Raw genomic sequence first — 21,339 nt, 5'->3', positions numbered from 1 at the left:
CTGGAACTCTGCAGATGCAGATAGCTGTGAGCCAATACATGCATGGGTACTGGGAACAGAACCTGGGTCCCCTGTAAGAGCAAGGAGTGCTCTTAACCACTGAGCCATCTCTCCAGCGTGGTCTACCACATTTTTAATGTAGTAATTTTTTAAAGTACTTAAAAACAAAAATAGCCTCTATTTTTACCAAGCATCTCCTTTAATCACACATAATATATGAAAACAAATTTACTAGCTTCTTAGTATAACAAAAATATCCAAACTTCAGCACCAAAATTTACAAGCAAATGTGTCTTGTTTAAATTATACATTTTACAACCAATATATAATTATTATAGTCTAAATTATGTCTAAAATGCTGCATTGAGTAATGGCTTAGGGAAAACAAAGGAAAGTTTCACATAATGGAAGATTAACCATTTACTTAAGGGAGCATATCATAAACACGTGACAGGTAAAACACATGCCTCAGTTTCCTTGCATGTAAAAGAGAGATGACAGAATCTCCTTGGTAGACTAATTCTGAGGACTGTCCAAGTTAGAACACGTGGCGTGCTAGAATGAGCCCCAACACTATCAATACTACCATAAGGTTTGAAGAAGAACATGAACACTGCACATATTACATCGCAATTTACCCTAATTTTCTTTACAAATGTTTTGGGCTTCAAGACACTTTATAGAATACACCTTAACTTAGAAGACACACATTTTTATATCTGATATTATATACTATAAATCTTAACCATATTTATATCCATTTTCATCAAATTGGTTTTGCAGTCTTATCACAAAAACAAAGCTCTCCAGTGCAGTGCTTGCTGGTAGCACAGCACTAGAGACTAAGGTAAAGGATGAAGAATTCAACAATGGCCTAGACAGGGGGACTTAGTCAGAAAACATGAAACACGGCTTGGTGAGGGTTCAGTAGGTAAAGCCCCGACTCTACACTTGAAAAGTCGAGTTCCACGCCTGGAGCCCACAGAGTGAAAGAAGAGAAGTGACTCCCACAGCCGTCCTTGGACCTCCATGTGCACACACACGCCAAACACGAAAACAAATAAAACGGAATAAAACGGAATAAAAATTTAAAATAAGAACACAAAACCTCCAAATATCATATAGTTATTTATTTGTCAAAGCAAGAGGACGTAGCTACTTGTTAAGTGAACCACATAAGTTAAATAGAATATGTCTAGAGCCAACAAGAATATTGGAGAGTTGGCCCTAGTAGCTTATGCCTGTAACTCTTAGGAGATAAAGGCAGAGGGTCAGAAGCGCATGGCTAGCCTGGGCTACATGGTAAGTTTGAGGTCAGTCTCTAAAAGGAAAAACAAAGCACAAAACAGAGCAGGAACCTCAGAACCTAAGCTTATCCTAAGGCTCACCTTCCGACGGCTCCGCCCCTCCTCTGAGCCTAAGACCCCAGTCTAAGATCATGCCGATAAACGTGCAGTTCTCAAATATCCTAACTACTCAGAAAGCATGTTTTTGACCCTTGTGTGTGTTCACACCCTGCACTATTCTTCCAAAGAGCTCATCCTAGACCTTGAAAATATGTTGTCAAATAGCAAATGTTATCGAAAATCTAATAGTAATTAGAAACAAGCATTTCTGTGTGATTGTATTTCACGAAATAGCACAAAAGTCTAGATTTTACAGAGAATTTAACAACACATGTTAAACAGCTTAGGTTTTTTTTCTAGTAGCTATCCAAACTGCAGTTCTTTAGTGGTTCCATATTTTAGGAAATTGTTACAGGCTTTAAACACAGAAAAGGCAAAATACCACTGCATTGAAAACTGATTAACTTTAGCCTTACAGAATATAAAACTGAATAGGTGTGGTGGCGCACGCCTTTAATCCCAGCACTTGGTAGGCAGAGACAGGCAGATCTTTAAGTCACAGCCAACCTGGTCTAAAAAATAAATTATAGGTCAGCAAGGACTATATAGTGAGACCCTTTCTCTAAAAACTTAAATGAAATGAAATCACTTCAAATTTGTTATTTTATTTTTGTTAAATTTCAAAAATGTGATATTTATAGACAAATACTTTCCTTAAGATTTTTTATTTATTTTATGTATATGAGTACACAGTAGCTGTCTTCAGACACACCAGAAGAGGGCATTGGATCCCATTATAGATGGTTGTGAGCCACCATGTGGTTGCTGGGAATTGAACTCAGGACCTCTGGAAGAGCAGTTGGTGCTCTTAACCACTGAGCCATCTCTTCAGTCCAAGCAAATACTTCTTGAGTGACTGCCCACCACACTTTTCTAGGAAGCACAACAACATGGAAAGTAGCACAAAAAACACTTTGAAATGTGTCTTAATTACACTTAGTTCATGTAGAGGTTGAATACACTTCCTCAGGGAGGCGACATCAAATTCTTATTAGTCTACAACTAATTACTGATAACAGTTGTGACTGAGAAAGAAACAAATCAACGTTTTAGAACAGAAGCCTTCAAAATGACTCTTCTCAATATTCTTTTCAATTCACCCAAGCTGGACACAACAATAACAACAGAAGCTACAATGAGTTGGAAAGTGCACTCAGTAGGCAGACGCTCAAGACTGTTTGTCTTTACAAAGATCAAAGCCAATACGGAGCTGAGCACGCACTTCAGCTGCAGAGCTCCTGGGTGACAAGTCCTGAGTCTGACTCCCTAGCACTGAAAAAGAAAGCATTACATATGCAGACACGTTGACGTCATTATCCTTATGAAGTTTGTGCCCCGCTGTATTCCTAACACTATTTCTAGAAAGATAAAGTACCTTCAAACCACTGGTCTTTTTGTTTTGTCTTAAGACAGGGTCTCACTATATAGCCCTGGCAGGCCTAGAACTCTAGGCCTAGAACTCTCTTCATAGGCCAGGCTGGCCTTGAACTCCCAGAGATCTGCCTGCCTCTGCATCCCTCCCAAGTGCCACCACACCTGGCTCACAATATCACCTTTTAAAGTCAACAAGAAGGGATACTTTAGAAACACTTTCCCAAATCTGATAGACTGCCAGATTATTTGTCTTAGAACATTAAATTACTTTTAATCATTTATATTGTTTTATTTTATGTATATTGGTGTTCTACCTACCTACTGGTGTTCAATGTATGTCTGTATATCTGTACGTATGAATGAGGGTGTCAGAACCCCTGGAACTGGAATTATAGACAGTTGTGAGCTACTATGTGTGTGCTGGGAATTGAACCTGGGTCCCCTCGAAGAGCAGCCACTACTCTTAATTGCTGAGTCATCTCTCCAGGCCCTAGAACATTAAATCCTTAATTACAATTAATTGCAGCTTTCACAGTCCATGAAATGCATTACACATCCATTAATATGTCTCCAATGGAAAGTAAGAAATAAACGAAGCTCTTCTACAGAGACATCCACATTCCTCTCCCTGACCCAAAGCGATGCCTTCCAGCCTAATCATACTTTCCTCTACACCAACACTCTCTTCTGGAAGGTAACTGCTTGCTCCTTTCCTTTTAAAGGGTTCATTTTTACTCTCCTTAATGAGTGCATCCATATATGTGTGTATACATGCGTGGGTGCATATGTGTAGCTATGTGCGAATGCACATGTGTGCCAAGGTCAGAGGATACATTTTAGCAGTTGGCCCTCTCAAGTTGTCAGGCAGGTAACTGGGATTAGAGGTGTGTCAACACATGGTCACAGAAAATATGAAATTTTAAGCTATACATTTAAAAGGGTGTATAACATGTATAAATCAGAGATTAAAATAAATTTACATGGCTTCATGACTCAATATTGCTAAGAAACCAATTCTCCCAAAAACAGACATAGATTTATGATAACTAAAAGTAAAATTTCATTAGGATGGTAGAAATAGCATGCTGATTTAAAAATTCATATAGAAATGCAGACGACCTAAAATAGCTTTCAAAAAGATGAACAAAGTTAGTGGTATTATAAATCCAGTATTTATAAAAAAAAGATACAGAAACAAAATTAGCCTAGTGCCAGTGTAAATAAATAATGGATCAATAACACACAATATAGCTTCCAAAACATAAATCTAAATTTATAGTAAATTGGTTTCCAACAAATGGGTAAAACCAATTCACCGTGGAAAAGGATGCTTTTAAGTGCTGTAAGAGCCAGGGGCCGGCATATATTAACTATGCATAATGGGTTTCACCGCAACATTTTCATACACGTATCTAACTTATTTTGATCCTAGTCACCCACCCCACATCTCCCTTGTTTCCCTCCCGCTCCCACTATTTCCTGCCTTTTCCCAACCAGTTTCTCTTCCACGTTCCTGTCTTGTTTTGGTTTTTGGTTTTGGCAACCCAGTGGATTTACTAAAGGATGCTTACGGAGAATGGTGACAGGCTATCTACAGAGGTGTGAGCGTCTTGCCAGTGGCTGCACCACTGAGGAAAATCTCTCTCTGTCCACTTTGCTTTTCAATCTCAACTTACACTGCTTGCTTGGCATGGCTATTTTTATAAATGCTAGAGAATAAAACAATTTTGAATAGCCAGTTGTTCAACATAAATGCTTAAAGCACAGAAGAGGTGGGGCCCCAGAGACTACGTGTGGTCTTTATGCACAGATACATCTTGTTCAGCATGTACAATTATTTTTAAAAAATATGAAAATGGTTCTAACACTAAAAATAGAGCAGTTATTAAAATCGGGATTGGGTATCTAGACTGTTGAAATATCAGGTGTGGCAAAACCTCACACTTACCCTTCATAGGAAAAGCTCAGCAGGCTCTGCAGAAACTTCAACAGTGAGACCGTCACTGTGTACTACAGAGAGGAGCCCTAAAAACGTCTCCACAGTGTGTGACAATGCTATGATGTAACAGGAACCAAGCCATAGACACTACCAGACAAATGAGAACAGGAGGAAAAGGAGGCTGGGAAGAGTGCTCAATTGTTGGTAATAAAGAACACAACTTTAGCAGACCAGTGGTGGCACATACCCTCAGTCCCAGCACTCGTGAGGGGCAGACGGATTGCTGAGTTTGAGGCCAGCCTGGTCTACAAAATAAGTTCCAGGACAGCTAGGGGTACACAGAGAAACCCTGTCTCTAAAAAAACTGGAAAAAAAAAAATAAAAAGACAGCTTTGGGAAAGCATTCCCTGAGACATACTTATTTAAGAGAAAGTTTCTACGTGAAAAATGAGACATTCAGACAGAGGCAGTAAGTAATGTGGTCAAGGTTTATAAAGGGTCACACAGAGTGGCCATATGCAGATGTATTGTAATATAGAACAGTATACCGTAGTATAAGGCACTTTCATCAGAAAACAAAAAATGGTACACCTTGAGAAACAAAAACAAGCAGTAACGACTTTTACCTTACAAGGATATAATTTCTTCCCATGAATCAGTTTCTCACGTTCTCAGTAGATTGACTGTGACTCAACCTAGGTGGGAGACAAATAAGGACATGCCTGCTACTTGACTCTTGGCCCCATTGCCAACCCAAGAAGTTGACTTTCATCAACCTATGCTCTCAAGTTCAATCTTAGGAATTCTTTAAGACCAGGAGTGATAGCGCACGCCTTTAGTCCCAGCACTCAGGAGGCAGAGGCAGGAGGACTTCTGTGAGTTTGAGGCCACCCTGGTCTGAGCAGTGAATTCTGGGATACTCAGGTCTATGAAAAGAGACCCTGCCTCAAAACAAACTTGTTTGAGGGAAAAGAATCTGTTATAGACAACTTTTTCTTGAATATTTCAGCATGAACTATTAAAAGATTTAGCAAAACTTAAGTAAGATTAGCTCCAAAACACCTCTCTGCTAACAGAGCTAAGGATGAAATAAAAAACTTTAAGACCAGAAGGGAATCAGAACATTTAGTTGCAGAAAACTGATACAAGAACTGATAAGTCTGGGTAGTGACAGCAGAGATACTCAAATGTGTGCCAAGCAGTCTGCCATGTCCTAACTTCAGAACAAGAAAACCTCAGGAATCAGGCTGTTGGGATGGAGCACTTGCTGTTTAGCAGAAGACCCAGATTCAGTTCCCTGTACCTGCGTGGCAGCTCAAACTGTCTGAACCATGTTGCTGGAATCGGCTGCTGCTCCTCTGGGTCTACAGTTACTAGGCACACAGGGTAAACATGCTTACATACAGGAAAAACACTCACATAAAATATAATACATAAATCTTTATAAATGTAAGGGTCATCTACTAAAAAAGAACCATGACTGAGTCACATGAGGAACTAACCAGGGTGGCACAAGCCTGAAATCCAGCTACCCAGGAGGCTGCGCAAGCTCAAGACCTGCCTGGGATGCAGAGAGAGTTCAACCGTCTGCCTGTCTGGGGAACCTAGTGAGATCTTGTCTCAAAAACAGAAATAAACCTCAAAGGGCTAGGGATACAGCTTAATGGAAAAGAAGCACTTGCTTACCATACACTAGGTCCTAGGGTCTACCCCAGAAATGGGAAGAAATGCATTGAGAGGTAAATGAAAAAGAATTAACTCTGGAAATAACGAGTAGCAACACACAGGATGGTTGTGACACTGTGCTCTCACAGTGCTGGAGAGAGGTCGGCAGGTAACAGCGCTGATTACTCTTTAGGAAAATACTGGCTCAATTCCCAGCATCCCATGTGACTGTTCAGAACCATCTATATCCCCAGTTCCATGATTCCTTCCTTACATTTATAAAGATTTATTTATTATATTTTATGTGAGTGTTTTTCCTGAGGAGACCAGATACTCTCTTCTGGCTTCCATGGGCACCTGGCACACACATGGTTCACAGACAGACATGCAAGCAAAACACCTCTTCTTATAAAATAAATACATCTTAATAACAACCAAAAACCAGAATACAATCATAATAGCTCAACTTCAGTAAGATAAGCACTGACCAGCAGATGCTATCTTAAAGAGGGGCAAGGGAAAAAATGCGTCAGACTGTGGCTGAATGTCCTGAGTGCCTGTCCCAGATGACTTACTAAATGTATACACAAAATCAGAGTCATCTCTGAATGCCTTTATAAACAACAACAAAAACTTAACTGCCACTACAGTAAAGCGAATTTCCTAAGTTTCTAAAAGCTTGACAATTTTACAGTGAGATCCAGATGTCTAAGTGCCTACAGAGGATCAAGAGGAGCGAGAATGGCAAAGACCATCGTGACAATATAACTGCCGAAGCTTTGTAACTCTTCCATTATGCCTGGCGTGCGTGCGCATGTGTGTGTACACGCACGTGTATTTGTGTACGTGTGTATATGTGCACGTGTGTGTGCGTGCATATGTGTGTATGTGTGTGTACATGTTTGTGTGTGTGCATGTATATGTGCGTGCGTGCAAGCATGAGTGAAAAGGCTGCCCAACTGCAAACGAAACCATTCCCACAATTATGACTCTATTTAAATGATACATATCAAAATTAATTAAACACAAAATAATTTCTTAAGGCCTTCAATGGAGAATGAGAAGTTACCAAAACATTTTTATGACCAAAAAAATGTCTTCAGACCTTAGTAATCACATTAGACTATAAAGCCATACACATTAAAACATCAAATGCTAGTTACTATTGCCCAATACCTGGCTGTAAATATCAAATTCCCCTTTGCAACATCAGAAAAGGATGGCGACAACGTTCTGAGTTGCCAAACTCTGTCCTTTATGGGGGGAAAAAAGACATTCAAATGGAGGATTTACATGAACTTGTAGTTATCAACTTTTTAAAAAATGAGGTCATCTTTATCTGGTGCACAATCCGTGCTTACAGAAAGGAAATGAAAACTGGGGAATAGAAGTATTACCTGAAGGACAAAAAGTCCCTATTCCTGGAGAAAGCCAGCAGTCAGCTGCCAGGGTTTCTTACACTCTTCTGGTACTCACTTAGGTGATTGTGCAATTCAGAGCACACCAATCTCCACCACAGCCAGCAGGTAACGCTGTAGGGAATGGGGACACAGGGGACACAGAAGGGGGCAAGTTTAAGGGAAGGAAGGAAGAGGAGTAAAATATTCAGCTGTGATGTGCTTACAAGAACAGTTGTATCTCCCACCAGATCAGCTGCAGGCAGACACTGCGTACATCTGCAAGCACACTAACCACTTAAGGGGTCCTCTCCCTCTCCACCACTGCCATTACTGTGCTACATCCACTTTTAAATGCACATAAAGGCACTAACAAAAACGAGATTGCTATATGGAATAAACGTTATGTGAAGGCTGCACTGAATAATTTAACAGTAGATAAATAAACTCAGATACTCTACAGAACAAGCAATCTACAAATACAATTATGACATCAGTTGAACTGCTCAAATCAGTGAAAACTGTAGTTCTCTCTCTGAATACTAAAGCATACATAACATTATCTATGAAAAATAGTCCAGCCTAATGTGGTGGTTCATATCTGTCTTGCCAGTACTCAGGAGGCAGAGGCAGGGGAATTGTTGTGAGTTCGAGACCAATTGTCGAGAGACAATTTTGGTATAAATTGTATTCCAGGCCAGCCTAAGGTATGGCACTGGACCCTGCCTCTTAAGTGTAAAAGAAAGAAGGAAGGAAGCTGGGCAGTGGTGGTGCACACCTTTAATCCCAGCACTTGGGAGGCAGAGGCAGGCAGATTTCTGAGTTCGAGGCCAGCCCGGTCTACAGAGTGAGTTCCAGGACAGCCCGGGCTATACAGAGTAAACCCTGTCTCGAAAAAAAAAAAAGAAGAAGAAGAAGGAAGGAAGGAAAAGAGAGAGGAAGGAAGGGAGGGGCAAAGAAGAAAAATAACTCTTAAACTAGAGAATGTTCCAGTAATGGACTTTATCTGTATATCCAAGTATCTTAAAGGTCTGGACAAATACAAATACATCAGCTGTTAAGAACACTGGCTGCTCTTCCAGAGGACCCAGGTTTGATTCCCAGCACCTCCGTAGTGACTCCCAAGTGTCTGTAACTCTAGTTCCAGGAACACCTCACGTATGTGGTGCACAGACATACATTCAGACAAAAGTCTCATAAACATAAAATAAAGAAAATGAAATCCCAAGAAAACCCCTCACTCATATAAATTTATTTCTCTAGATTAATAAATGTGTTTCTGAACAACTTTTACATTCAGTTTCTACCACAGAAGCTAAAGGAGCAATGAGGAACAACCCAATCAGTAACTGGCCTTGACCATCAAGGTGTTCTGTCCATAAAGAGAATACAACCACAGAACTAAGGACAACTGTTTTAATATGCATGCATGCCTATAAAATAAATACCAATTGAGTCTTAAAAATGAAAATCAGTAAAGACTAGCTTCATTAAAACTGCTCACAGTAAGACTTGCTCCTTGTAAGACGAGGCCTGAAAGACCGATCTGTCGTAAAGGGATGTAAACAGCCTTATTTATAATAGCCAGACGCTGGAAACAACTCAGATGTCCCTCAACAGAGAGTGGAACAGAAAATGTGGTACATTTACACAATGGAATACTACTCAGCTATGAAAAACAATGACTTCATGAACATTGTAGTAAAATGGATGGAACTAGAAAATATCATCCTGACTAAGGTAACCCAGACCCAAAAGGACATACATGATACGTACTCACTGATAAGTGATTAGCCCAAAAGCTCAGAATACCCACGTTACAACTTACAGACCATATGAAGCTCAAGAAGAAGGAAGACCAAAATGTGGATGCTTCAGTCCTACTTAGAAGGGGAAAAAATAATCACAGATGGAAGAGGGAGGGAGGGACCTGGGGGGGAGAGAGGGAAAGAGGAAAAGGGGGGGAGCAGGACCAAAAATGAGAAGAGATAGAAGTCCGGAGGGCCAGGAGAACGAATAGAAATAAGTAGCAGTGGGGGTAGGGAACTTGAACCACTGGCAAGTCCCAGACTCCAAGAATGTGAGAGGCTCCCAGGACCCAATGGGGATGATGTTAGCTGAAATATACAACAGCCAGGAGAGAGAATCTGAAGAGATCACCTCCAGTATATAGACATGCCCCCCCAGTGGAGGGATGGGGCCATCCACCCATTTCAAAATTTTTAACCTAGAATTGTCTCTGTCTAAAAGAAATGCAGGGATAAAAATGGAGCAGAGACTGAAGGAAAGGTCATCCAGAGACCACCCCACCATGCAATCCATTCCATGTGCAGACACCAAACCCGACAGTATTGCTGATGCCAAGATGTACCTGCAGACAGGAGCTTGTATGGCTGTCCTCTGATAGGCTTTGCCAGCACCTGAGTAAGACAGATACAGACACTCACAGCCAACCATTGGACTGAGCCTGGGGACCCTGATGGAAGAGTTAGGGGAAGGACTGAAGGAGCTGAAGGGGATTGTGCAACACCATAGGAAGAACAACAGTATCAACTAACCGGACCACCCAGAGCTCCCAGGGACTAAACCATCAACCAAAGAGCTATGGGTGGGTCCAGCTACCTATGTAGCAGAGGATTGCCTTATCTGGCATCAGTGGGAGGGGAGGTGCTTGGTCCTGTGGAGGATCCATGCCCCAGAGAAGGAGGATGTTAGAGGGGTGAGGTGGGAGTGAGTGGGTAGGTGGGGAAGCACCCTCTTAGAGGCAAAGGGAAGGGGGGTGGGGTGAGGGGGTTCATGGAGGGGAGACCGGGAAGGGGGATAATATTTGAAATGTAAGCAAATAAAATAATATATTAAAAAAGAGAAGTGGGAAAAAAATGAAGTATGGGGTGGGAAGGAAGAGATCATGAACCAATTGGATGGCCTCAACAACAACAACAACAACAAACCACGTCCACTGTTACTGCCAGACTAAATGGTTGCATAGTCTAAATCAGATCATAAATTAAAAAGGGAGGGCATCACTATTTCATAATGAATAGATACAAATTAACATATTCAAAACCAAACTTCCCGTCTCTGATAGGCTGCTCCCCCAGCAGTCGTCTGCAGTTTAGCTAAGGGCAATTCCATCTCGTCCGTGGCTTCCATCCCCACTCTTCAGTCAATGGGGCTCTACCTTCCAAGTGCATCTAAACTCTGATCCTCAGCCACTCCAGGGCATCTCTCTACCTGGCTAACAGTTTTTTTCACCTGCATAGTTAACTGTCTCCATTGGCCTTTTGTTTCTTCTCTTTCCTGTTGCTCACACTGCTGCCAGAGTGATCCTTTGCTAAAAAAAAAAAAAAAAAAAAAAAAAAACTCTAGTGATTTCCAACCTCACTTCTGTGTAAAAGCCAGTACCACCAGTTTCCACATTGATACTGGATATAAGGAAACTTTGTCCCAGTAAATATAGAAATAAAACCTGAAACTAAGGGCTGTTCTTGGCTCAGTGGCTAAGAACATTTGCTACTCTTCCAGAGGACCTGGATTTGGTCCCCAGGACCCACAAGGAAGGAGGGAAATTCCTGGTGGGTAACAGACTGTAGAGATGAAGGCTACATGAAGCCCTGTGCCTGTGCTGGCCTCCAACTCACAAAGTAGCCAGGAATGACCTTCAACTTCCTGAGATCCCTTCTCCATAGGAGACACACTAAGATTGTACGCATGTCCTGCCATGTCTCCCCATTTCAAATGTGGCACCCTAGATAGCCCTCAGGACCCTGTGAACACTAGCCCAGCATTCTAGATCTCAAGTTGGAGAACCCACATCTTTTGTCCCCCGAAGATCTGGTTCTGTACTTGAACATGATCTGGATGTTATTGTTGGATGGGGAACAAACCCAGGGCTGCAAGCATGCCAAACAAGCTCCTCACCACTGAGGTACACTCTCCCCAGCCACAGCCGGGGTTTTCTTTCCTACTCCACTCTCTTACCTCACTGGAGGCCTCAATATATTTCAAAATAACAAGCAAGTTACCACCGTCGGGGCTGTTTGCATTGGCTCCCATCACCCCTTTCAGGTCTTGTGAAATACATTCCAGTTAAGCATTGCTGACCGTCATAATCGGGACTAACTACAAACCCCATCCGTATGTTCCTATCCCTTTCTGTTACTTTTTAAACTGTCTATAACACTCTGTTACACTTTTCACTGTTTACTATTTATTGATTAGCCCCATCCTCTTGTTAACATGGAACGCCATGAGTGTGGGGGTTTCTATCGATTTTACTCATTGCTATGTTCTCAGTAGTACAAAGCAGGCATCCAGTAATTTATTTGTTAAAAAACTAGTATAGCTAATGTCAACATATATTACTAGGGATTACATTAAAATAAATAGTATAAAAAAACAAAATTACTTTTAAATAATCTCAAATCTTATAAAAGTAAATTCATTTGTAATCCAAAAAGTAACCAAGCTTTCTCTCAGTTGCCTAATCTAAGTAAACCAACTCACAAATTTCATACAGCAATGTAGTTTACAAATAAGCTAAAACCCCTATTTATGCTTCCTAGAACAGAATCAATTAAAATCATCCTTGCATCTGTAATGACCAATATGTGGGGTGTGTGTGTGTATACATATATACATATATACATACCTACATACATATATATATATATATACATATATATATATATATGCGTGCGCACATGCGCACTCGCCTGCGCCTGTGCTAAGGATCTAAAATACACATATCCCTACAAACTGTCAAGCTTTGTTACAAACTGTGAGCCAGAGGTCCAGGCTCAAGCCTGAATTCATAGCACTTGGAAGCTGGAGGCAGAAAGTCAAGAGTCCTAGACAAGGGCCTATGAGATGGCTCAGTGAGTAAGGATGCCTGCCGCCAAACCTGATGACCTGAGTTCCATTCCCAAGACCAACATGGAAGGAAGAGATCCAACTCCCACAAGTTGTCCTCTGACTTTCCACATGTACACCATGGCATGCATGCACCCTACACACACAATAAATATTTAGGAAATGTTAAGAGTTTCAAGCAAAGCTGTGCTAAATAGCAAGACCTTGCCTCAAAACAAAACAAAAGCAACAAAAAAATCATGTGACAACTTAGTCTTTGAATAGAGATCTAGTTACTTGAGAAAGTGACGCTGTACATGGATACACATATGTGCACACTGATGACGAGGTCGGACATTAACACCTGGTATCTTCTTCACACACTCTCCTTTCTACCTTTTGAGATAGACTTAGTCTCACTGAACATGGAGCTCACAATTCAGCTAGACCAGCAGGCCCCAAGCTCCAGAAAGTCTCCTGTCTCCACCTTCCGAAGCAGCCCTGGGATTAAAGACATAAGTTGCTGCATGGAGGTTATATGTGGGTGGTAGGGATCTGAACGCAGGTCCTCATGGCTGTGCAGCAGGTCATGCTCAGCCTGCACTCGCCCTTTTAAACTGTCCTTTCCCCTTACTTTACAAAACAACTCATACTGAGACACTCAGGTTGTCTCTCCTACTGCTATCCTTGGAGCTAGCCTGGACCCAGAACCTTTCCAAATCTGGTTCTCCAAACACAGAGCAACAGATACTAGGTTCTGAAGGATACAACATCCTTCCAGTACATAAGTTACTCTAAGTCCATTTGTGGATGTTATGTATCTCCTTTAGATACTGTTCCTGGACTCAGACTCCACAAACAAAACTTCTATACTAACTATATCCTTCTATTAGCTGGAATTACTTATTAGCAGTCAACCACAGCCCAAGTTCCAAGTTCAGTTTCCTTAACACAGCAAATGAGGCCCAGGAAATTCTAATTTAGCTAAGCCTATTATTGACACCAAAATGAGCAGCAATCTCAATTCAAAATAATTCACTCTATAACCAGATCTTTGCTATCTGTGATGGTTTGAATGTGAACACCCTCCACAGGCTCCTATATTTGAATGCTTGATCCTTAACTTGGTGGAACTATTTGGGAAGGATTAGGCGGGGTGTGTGTGTGTGTGGCCTTATTGGAGGAGGTAAGTCACTGGGGGTGCGGTGGGGGGCAGGCTTTGGGGTTTCAAAAGTCCATGTTATTCCCAGTTGGCTCTTTCTTTCTTTGCCTTGTGGACATAAGCTCAAGTGTTACTGACTGACTGCTGTCATATTCCCTGATGTGACAGCCACAGGCTCATCCTATGGAAATGTAAGCCCTCAGCTAGATGATTTCTTTTACAAACTGCTTCAGTTGTCATGTCTCTTCACAGCTAGAAAGGTAACTAAGACACTGCTCCACTCTCTGCCACAACAAGCTGATCAATGAATAGCTAGAACTGAGCCATAAAAATTTTCTCTCCCAAGAATTTAAAACTTGGCAGGAACGATCAGAGAGTTCTAACTCCAAAGTTGCAATTTTCAACCAGGAACAGTTTTATCCCCTGGGGAAATTTTGGAAATTCCTAGAAATAAACACCTCACACTTCAGAGAGTAGTCCTCTACAGCAAAGACCTGTCGTCTAGTCTACAACCTGAAACTGACAGGCTTGCTCTAAGATGAAGGCCCAGGGAAATTCAAGGAGTCTCCCTGTCTCCCACTTGTCTCAGGCTGTGTGGTCAGATCTTCCTCTGAATCTGTGACCTACCCAACAGCTTCAACTACATTTCCCTTTTTACTTAAATTGACACATTCTGTTGCCTGTAAACAAAATAACCAGAGCTAGCAAGGTCATCAAGCTCAATCACCTGATACACATCTACATATTTTAAACCAGTTTCTCAGTCTTCCCGCTGCCGACATTTGGACCAGATGGGTTTTCGGTTTAGAGGTGTGTGCTGGCTATACATGGTAGTGTCTGGCAGTGTCTCTGGCCTCTACCCACCAGGCGACAACCTTCCAAGTCAGTCACAATAATCAAAACCATTGCCCAATGTCCCCAAAGGAACAAAGTTCCAGTGATTGACAACCACTGCATCAAACAGGACAGACTCCACCCCATGAGGTACAGTCTACCTAGTGAACTCCTACTCTGCAGGAAACCCTGTGTATCATACAGCATGCCCTGAGGCTAAGCCACCGGAGGCCAGCATCTGTACTTGGATCTTTCTTATCACTTTTCAGTTCCAGTATAATTAAAGGTGTACCTTTTGTCCCTGCCTGTCTCAGGGTGTGTGGTTAGATTGTCTTCTGAACCAGTGATCCACCCAACAGCTTCAACCACACATATTTCCCTGCATGTATACCTACACACATGTGCACAGAGAGACACAGAGCAACAGATAAAAAGGGGTAACGGTGAAATGACAGGTAGTTCCTGCTGGAGCTTCCTTTCTTATATGTAAATGTTTTAAAGAACTTTCCATTCCCTTACGGGGGTGGGGGGGAAGAAGATTCCCCTGTCACCACCTTCAATACATACCCTGTTCCGCCTAAAAAATCTGGGTAATTTCTCTTTCAAAGGCTTTTCCTGTTTCATTTCTCTTAAAATATCACACTTCTAACCTCTTCCTGTCTCTTTACACACCCCATAGCTGTTCAGATCAGTTAAGTCTACAAACTTTTCATTAAAGCAAGAGGCACTTAGGAAATGAACATTAGGTAAGAAACAGAGACATGACTTATAATACTCAAACCATGCAGTATTTATTTAAAACATAAAGTATGTGTCAGTTTCATATAAAACAATTCCTCTTCCACACTTGTCCAATATGCCAACTTCGAAAGTGCTGCCCAGCCTCCAGTACTGCCCATTTTAATCTTAAAATGTTAAGTTTCACTCAGAGTGACCATTCTATTTTTCTAGACAGACTTCTTCCTGGAAGAGTCCCTGCAGGCAAGCCTGGAAGGACTTGGACATTTTCCTCATTTTTCCTCTCTATGACAGTACAGGTTCCAACCCGCTCCCACAGTGTATTCCAGCACTGGACTCAGGCTATGCTGCCAAGGATGATCTTGATCTGACAGCCTTCACCTCCTGAGTGCTGAGACTATAGCAATCTCTCATCACAGTGGGTCTATGAGGTGTTAGGCATTGAACCCAGGGCATCTTTGGTGCTAGGCCAGCACTCTACCCAGACTGGTAAACTGAGTTCCATCTCCAGAACACACATGGGGGTAGGTGAGACCCAGTTATCCTCAGACTTCCATACAAAGGCTGGATCAGGCACTCGTGTGCACACTTGGATGCATACGGTAAGTAAAGGAAAAATATAATAATCTTTTAAAGCATAAACTAGAGATGGTTTCCCCATTTAAAAAGAAAGAAAATGCTAATGTTCCAGAAACTTTGTGACTTAAAAAATAATGCTCATTACTATTTACCACACAGGTGTAAGAAACCAGGAAGATTATAATGTAATCCTAAGGACTTAACTCTAAGGATGTGAGACTTATCTATGTGATAGAGTAAGCCATTACATTCTGCTCTTAAGAGGTCTTCCCGAATGGACTTATACAAGAGAATTAAAGGATAATGCCCTAAGGCACTTATCGACTGAATTCAATTTTCTTTTAGGCATACTGAGTGATACGGTACCACTATCCTTGGGAGAAAAATAGGCAATAAAATCATTGTTTATGGATCTGAATTTTCTTATGGATCTAGAAATAGGCAAGTGTGAAGTGCATCTCATGAGTCAGACTTATCCTAATAGACATTATTCAAAATAAGATGACTCAGTATTGCACTGTCTATATAATTAAAAAAATATTTCCAACAAAGCATGGTAGCACAAACCTGAAATCTTAGTACTCAGGAATTTGAGGCAGGGTGACACTAAACTAGAGGGTAGCCTGGGATTTGTCATGAGTTACAGGACAGCCTGAGCTACATAATCTGTTTCAAACACACACACACACACTTTCTAATTAGTGATATTAAGAACCAAACACATGGTCACAAACTTTGCTAAAGTTTGATATTTTATGTATACATACTGTATGTATTATGTTTTATTCAATATGTCAGAAAAATATCTGCTGAATCATAGTATTGTTGTTCAATATGTTCTCAACTGTAAAATATACACATATTTATATACATATATACATATACACATGTCCTGAGAATGAAGACTTATGTTTAGTATACAAGTCTATCATTAAATCTGAGAACCTTCCTTTAATCAGTTAAAAGCATTCATTAACTTACAAATAACAGAGGAGAGAAAGATACCCTAACCAAGAGCTTTTAATTCCCTGTCACCAACTTGGAACAGGATCCTACATTTAGCCTGTGTCTTGAGACAAATATGGAGAAGCCAAGAGCTGTAACAAACTGCCAGTTTACTGAGTCATGTTTCTGACTAAAACTGTGTTATGAAATGGAAAGAATGACACGTCTGGGATTTAAACACCAGAGACATTAACTCCCTGAACTCAAGGGTCTCGGAAGCAAAATCGGAAAACTCTCCAGGAAGAACGATGCGGGACTGAAAACGACTTCCTTGGAGCACTTGCCAAAGCTGAGAACTCCTGCTTTATTTCCCTAAAACAAATCCGAACTGTGCAAACAAGCACACCCTCCCGTGCATCGGAGCGGGAACGCCAGGTACGGGGCACCGAGAACAATCACAAGGTTAACGTTTCACTGGCACACACACACACGCAAACACACCCCAGTCCTCCTCGGTTAACGGAATCGCTCTGCTCCGAGCCCCGGGAGCTTCCGAGCCCGACCGGGTCCCGGCCCACCCCATCCACCCAGCACCTGAGTGACGCGGGGGACGTCATCAACCTCGGCGCAGGAGCGGCCCCCGGCAAAGACCCCGGCCCGTCGAGCCCCGCCGCCCTCCGCGTGACTCCCGAGGCCGGTCGGGGGCGCCAGCAGCACCGGCAGAGGCCGGACCTGTACCCCAGAGCCGGCGGCCAGCGGAGGGGACCGGCCCCGCGCTCTCGCTGACCTGGAGAGGTGCTTCAGGATCTGTTTCTTGATGATCCCAGCCATGGTGCCTGCCGGGCTCGAGCGCCGCTCTCTCGCCGCTCCTCACAGCCTCCTCCTCTCTTCGCGGTGGTCTCCTCTCAGTCTCGCCTCACCGGGCCGGAGGAGAAGCGCCGGAGCGCTCACTCTCGGGAGAGACTCGAGGCCCTGGCCGAGGCCACAGCCGCCGCAGCCGCCTCCGAGAGCCCGGAGCATGACGCTCAGGCCGCCGCGGCTGCCGCCAGCGCCATCTTGGCTGCAGCATCACCTAAGAGACCGGGGGCGGGGAGAGGAGTCGGGGGCGGAGCGAGCTCGAGGTGGGCGGGACCTGTGGGAATTCGGGAATCTTCAGCCCTGCCCACTTCGGACTGCCGCCAGGTCCTCAGCTGCCCTGATTCAGCAGGACCCATTGACTCCCCTTCCCAGATGCTACTTGGGCTTTCATCCTTTCTCCATCTCCCCTTAATTTTGTCTGTGCCTTTGTCACTGTCTTTCTCCTCCTAGTCTTGCTTCTTCACTTCCTCCGAACTCAACTTTCTGCTCTACAAATAGCGTTACTCTTTTGACCATTTCAGCTTTTTATCTCAGTTTCTTTTCCCAAGATACTTCCCTTAGCCTAAAGAATGTAATTTAATGTTTCTATTCGTTAATCTAGTCTTAAAGGAAGTAAAATTGACCGCAAGTCATATTTAACTGGATATATCTAAAGACCTGAAATTAGAACATCTACGGCCTCCGTGGTGGTGGCGCACGCCTTTAATACCAGCACTTGGGAGGCAGAGGCAGGTGGATTTCTGAGTTCGAGGCCAGCCTGGTCTACAGAGTGAGTTCCAGGACAGCCAGGGCTATACAGAGAAACCCTGTCTCGAAAAACCAAAAAAAAAAAAAAAAAAAAAAAAACCTCGATGCCCAAACCACCATGAAGGAAAGAACTGATCTTGAAGGAAAGAACTGATCTCGAAAGTTATCCTCTGGCCACACACACACGAGCACTTAGTAGACATTTTTAAATGGAATGTCTAGATTGAAATCCTGGTTCTAACATTTTTCTAGCGATGTTACCCTGGAAAGATTGTTTTCATCTTTAGCTTTACTTAATGTATGTGTGTAACTATGAATGTGACTTTGGTCACTCAGTGGAGGTCAGAGAACAGCCCCAGTGTAGAGCCCCACCTTCTTCTATCTCCTCCCTAACAGCTCCTTGCATACTCCAGATTAACTGGCTCCAAGGATCCTCTTGTTGGTCTCTTGTTGCCTCTCCCATATTGCCTAAAGAGTGCTGGGATTACAGACATCTATCTGGCTTTATGTGAGTTCTGGAGACTCAAGTTCAAGTCCTCACGCTTGCATGGCCAGTGTATTGTCTGCCAAGCCAGCTCTCCCAGCCAGTTAAACTCACAGTTAATCATCTTTAAAATATAGTGTCTGCCCTTAGAGATGGTTTGGCAGGGGCCCTTGTAGGTACTGTTGGCGTGTCTGGGTCATATTGGCTGGCCGCCTGTTGTAGAAGCAGGTTTTGGAAAAGATAATGAATCACTAAAATGTTTCATGAACAGTTGGGAGATAGACAGTCCAGCCATTTGAAGTGGGAAAAACCAGTAGTAAAGTTAACAATGCTTGAAGCATGCCAGGTTAGCAAACAAGAATTTGCTAACACAAATACTATGTGGGGATGAAAGCGGTCTGAGCTATTCGAAAGGAATCAATCTGGGTGTCGTGACACACAGGTCTGTAATCTCAGGACTTTAGGAACAGAGGCTGGAGGATTGCTATAAGTTTGAGGTCATCATGATCTACCTAGCAACACTCTCTTTTTTTTAACAAAAAAAAAAATCAAGTTTTTAAAAATAACAACAAAACAAAAATGTAATTACTTGGACATAGGATCCATAACAACTCATAAAAATGCCTGTCTTGGGACTGACTCCTATTTGAAAGCTGGCATGACAGTCATGTGTTGTACTTCAGAGCCTTACTAGACTAGCGAAGGCTGCCTACAACTGGCCACGTCCTGTCCCTGGCCAGGTGACTCATTCACAGTCTCCACCCCAACCCTGCTCCTCTCGGTCTCTTAGCTTCAGTAACATAGCATTCCTTATCCCCAGGCCCAACCCCTTTCTTCAGATGACCTAGGATGACCTAGAGTTTCTTATCTTACAAATAACTATAGGTAGAAATCAGCTATATTTACAGAGGAATAAATGTTAAAAGTAACATTTGACTGACAAAACAAAAGCTTTGGGGGTGGAGCAAAGAAGGGTTAGCCCAACCTCCTGCTTTGTCCTGATTATGAACTATTAGGACAAACAAACGTAGAACACAAGGAAGTTCTGAAGGCCCAGTCAGTCTCTGAGCGCAGTGCAGACTGGATCGTCTAGTGTACTTCAAACCGCCAACACCCACAGGCACCTTTTCTCCGCCCTGGACTTCCTACAGAGTCATAATAACTCTGATTATAGCAGCTCCCTGCCTTCATCATGTTAGTTTAGGGGCTGGAGAGATGGCTCAGTGGTTAAAAGCACTGGCTGTTCTTCTAGAGGAAGTGGGTTCAAATCCCAGCATTCACTTGGTGATTCACACCTGTTTGTAACTCTAAGATCTGACACCCTCACACAGACATACATGCAGGCCAAAAAAAAAACCAATACACATAATTTTTTTAAATTTTAGCTTATATGTACTCATAGTACACACAAATGTATGCAAACGTTAGGGAAAAGATTGGTGCAATTAATCTTTAGCATCTTTAACATTTTTTTTTGGAGCCCTTTGATTTTAAAAGCATATATCCAAAAGGTCATTTATATATCATTTATTTATTGGTTAATTGAGATATGCTAATTTATATGGACATATAACCCACATGTATCTAACTTGGCTATGGTATGCAAACTTAATTTTAAAGTTTAAAATGAGCCAGGCAGTGGTTGTGCATGTCTTTAACCTCAGTACTGTGGAGGCAGAGGAAGACAGAGCTCTGAGTTTGAGGCCAGCCTAGTCTCCAGAGCAAGGTCCAGGGTAGCCAGGGCTACACAGAGAAACCCTAACCCAGAGAGAGGGAGAGGGAGGGGGAGGGGGAGGGGCAGGGGGAGGGAGAGAGGGAGAGGGAGAGAGAGAAAAGAGGAGAGGAGAGGAGAGAGAGAAAAGGAGAGAGAGAAAAGGAGAGAGAGAATAAATTAGTTAATAACTTCATTTTTTAATCAGTATTTTTAAAAGTTATAGGCAAGCTGGGTACTGGTAGTGCACAACTTAGGTCTCAGCACCTGGAAGACAGAGACAGGCAGCTCTCTTAAGTTCAAAGCCAGCTTGGCCTACAGAGTGAGTTCCAGGACAGCCAAGGTTACAGAAAGAAACTCTGTCTCAAAAAAGAAAAAGAAAAAAGAAACAAACAGAAAAGGAAAGAAAATATGTTATGCGCAGATATAGGTAATTCCTGCACCTTGGACTATTTCAGATATGAGTATACATCAGAAATAATTGTTTTCAAAATATGCTAGAAAAAAATGAAAATAAACTAGGGATTCATAAAAAAAATCTGTGATATCAAAACAATAAAATAATATAGGGTAATTCTATCAGCTTATCTACTTGGCTAGGTTGTTGCACTTAAATAAATGCATATGTAAATGTCACTTGAAATTCTCT

General features: G+C 42.3%; 1 protein-coding gene across 1 annotated transcript in view; it reads right to left on the bottom strand.

Moving 5' to 3' along the window:
* Uhrf1bp1l (UHRF1 binding protein 1 like) overlaps window positions 1-17,978 on the bottom strand; it is a 72,545-nt gene extending 54,567 nt beyond the window's left edge. The window contains exon 1 of the mRNA XM_028783032.1: window positions 17,678-17,978. Coding sequence (XP_028638865.1) covers window positions 17,678-17,721 — 44 coding nt within the window. The 5' untranslated portion in view covers window positions 17,722-17,978. The remainder of the gene's footprint in view (window positions 1-17,677) is intronic.
* Window positions 17,979-21,339: the final 3,361 nt, after the last annotated feature.

Source organism: Grammomys surdaster, unplaced genomic scaffold (assembly GCF_004785775.1).
Source record: "Grammomys surdaster isolate TR1022 unplaced genomic scaffold, NIH_TR_1.0 958, whole genome shotgun sequence".
Classification (NCBI taxonomy): domain Eukaryota; kingdom Metazoa; phylum Chordata; class Mammalia; order Rodentia; family Muridae; genus Grammomys; species Grammomys surdaster.
The sequence above is the reverse complement of the archived record's forward strand: the minus strand, read 5'-3'. Positions and strand labels throughout refer to the sequence as shown.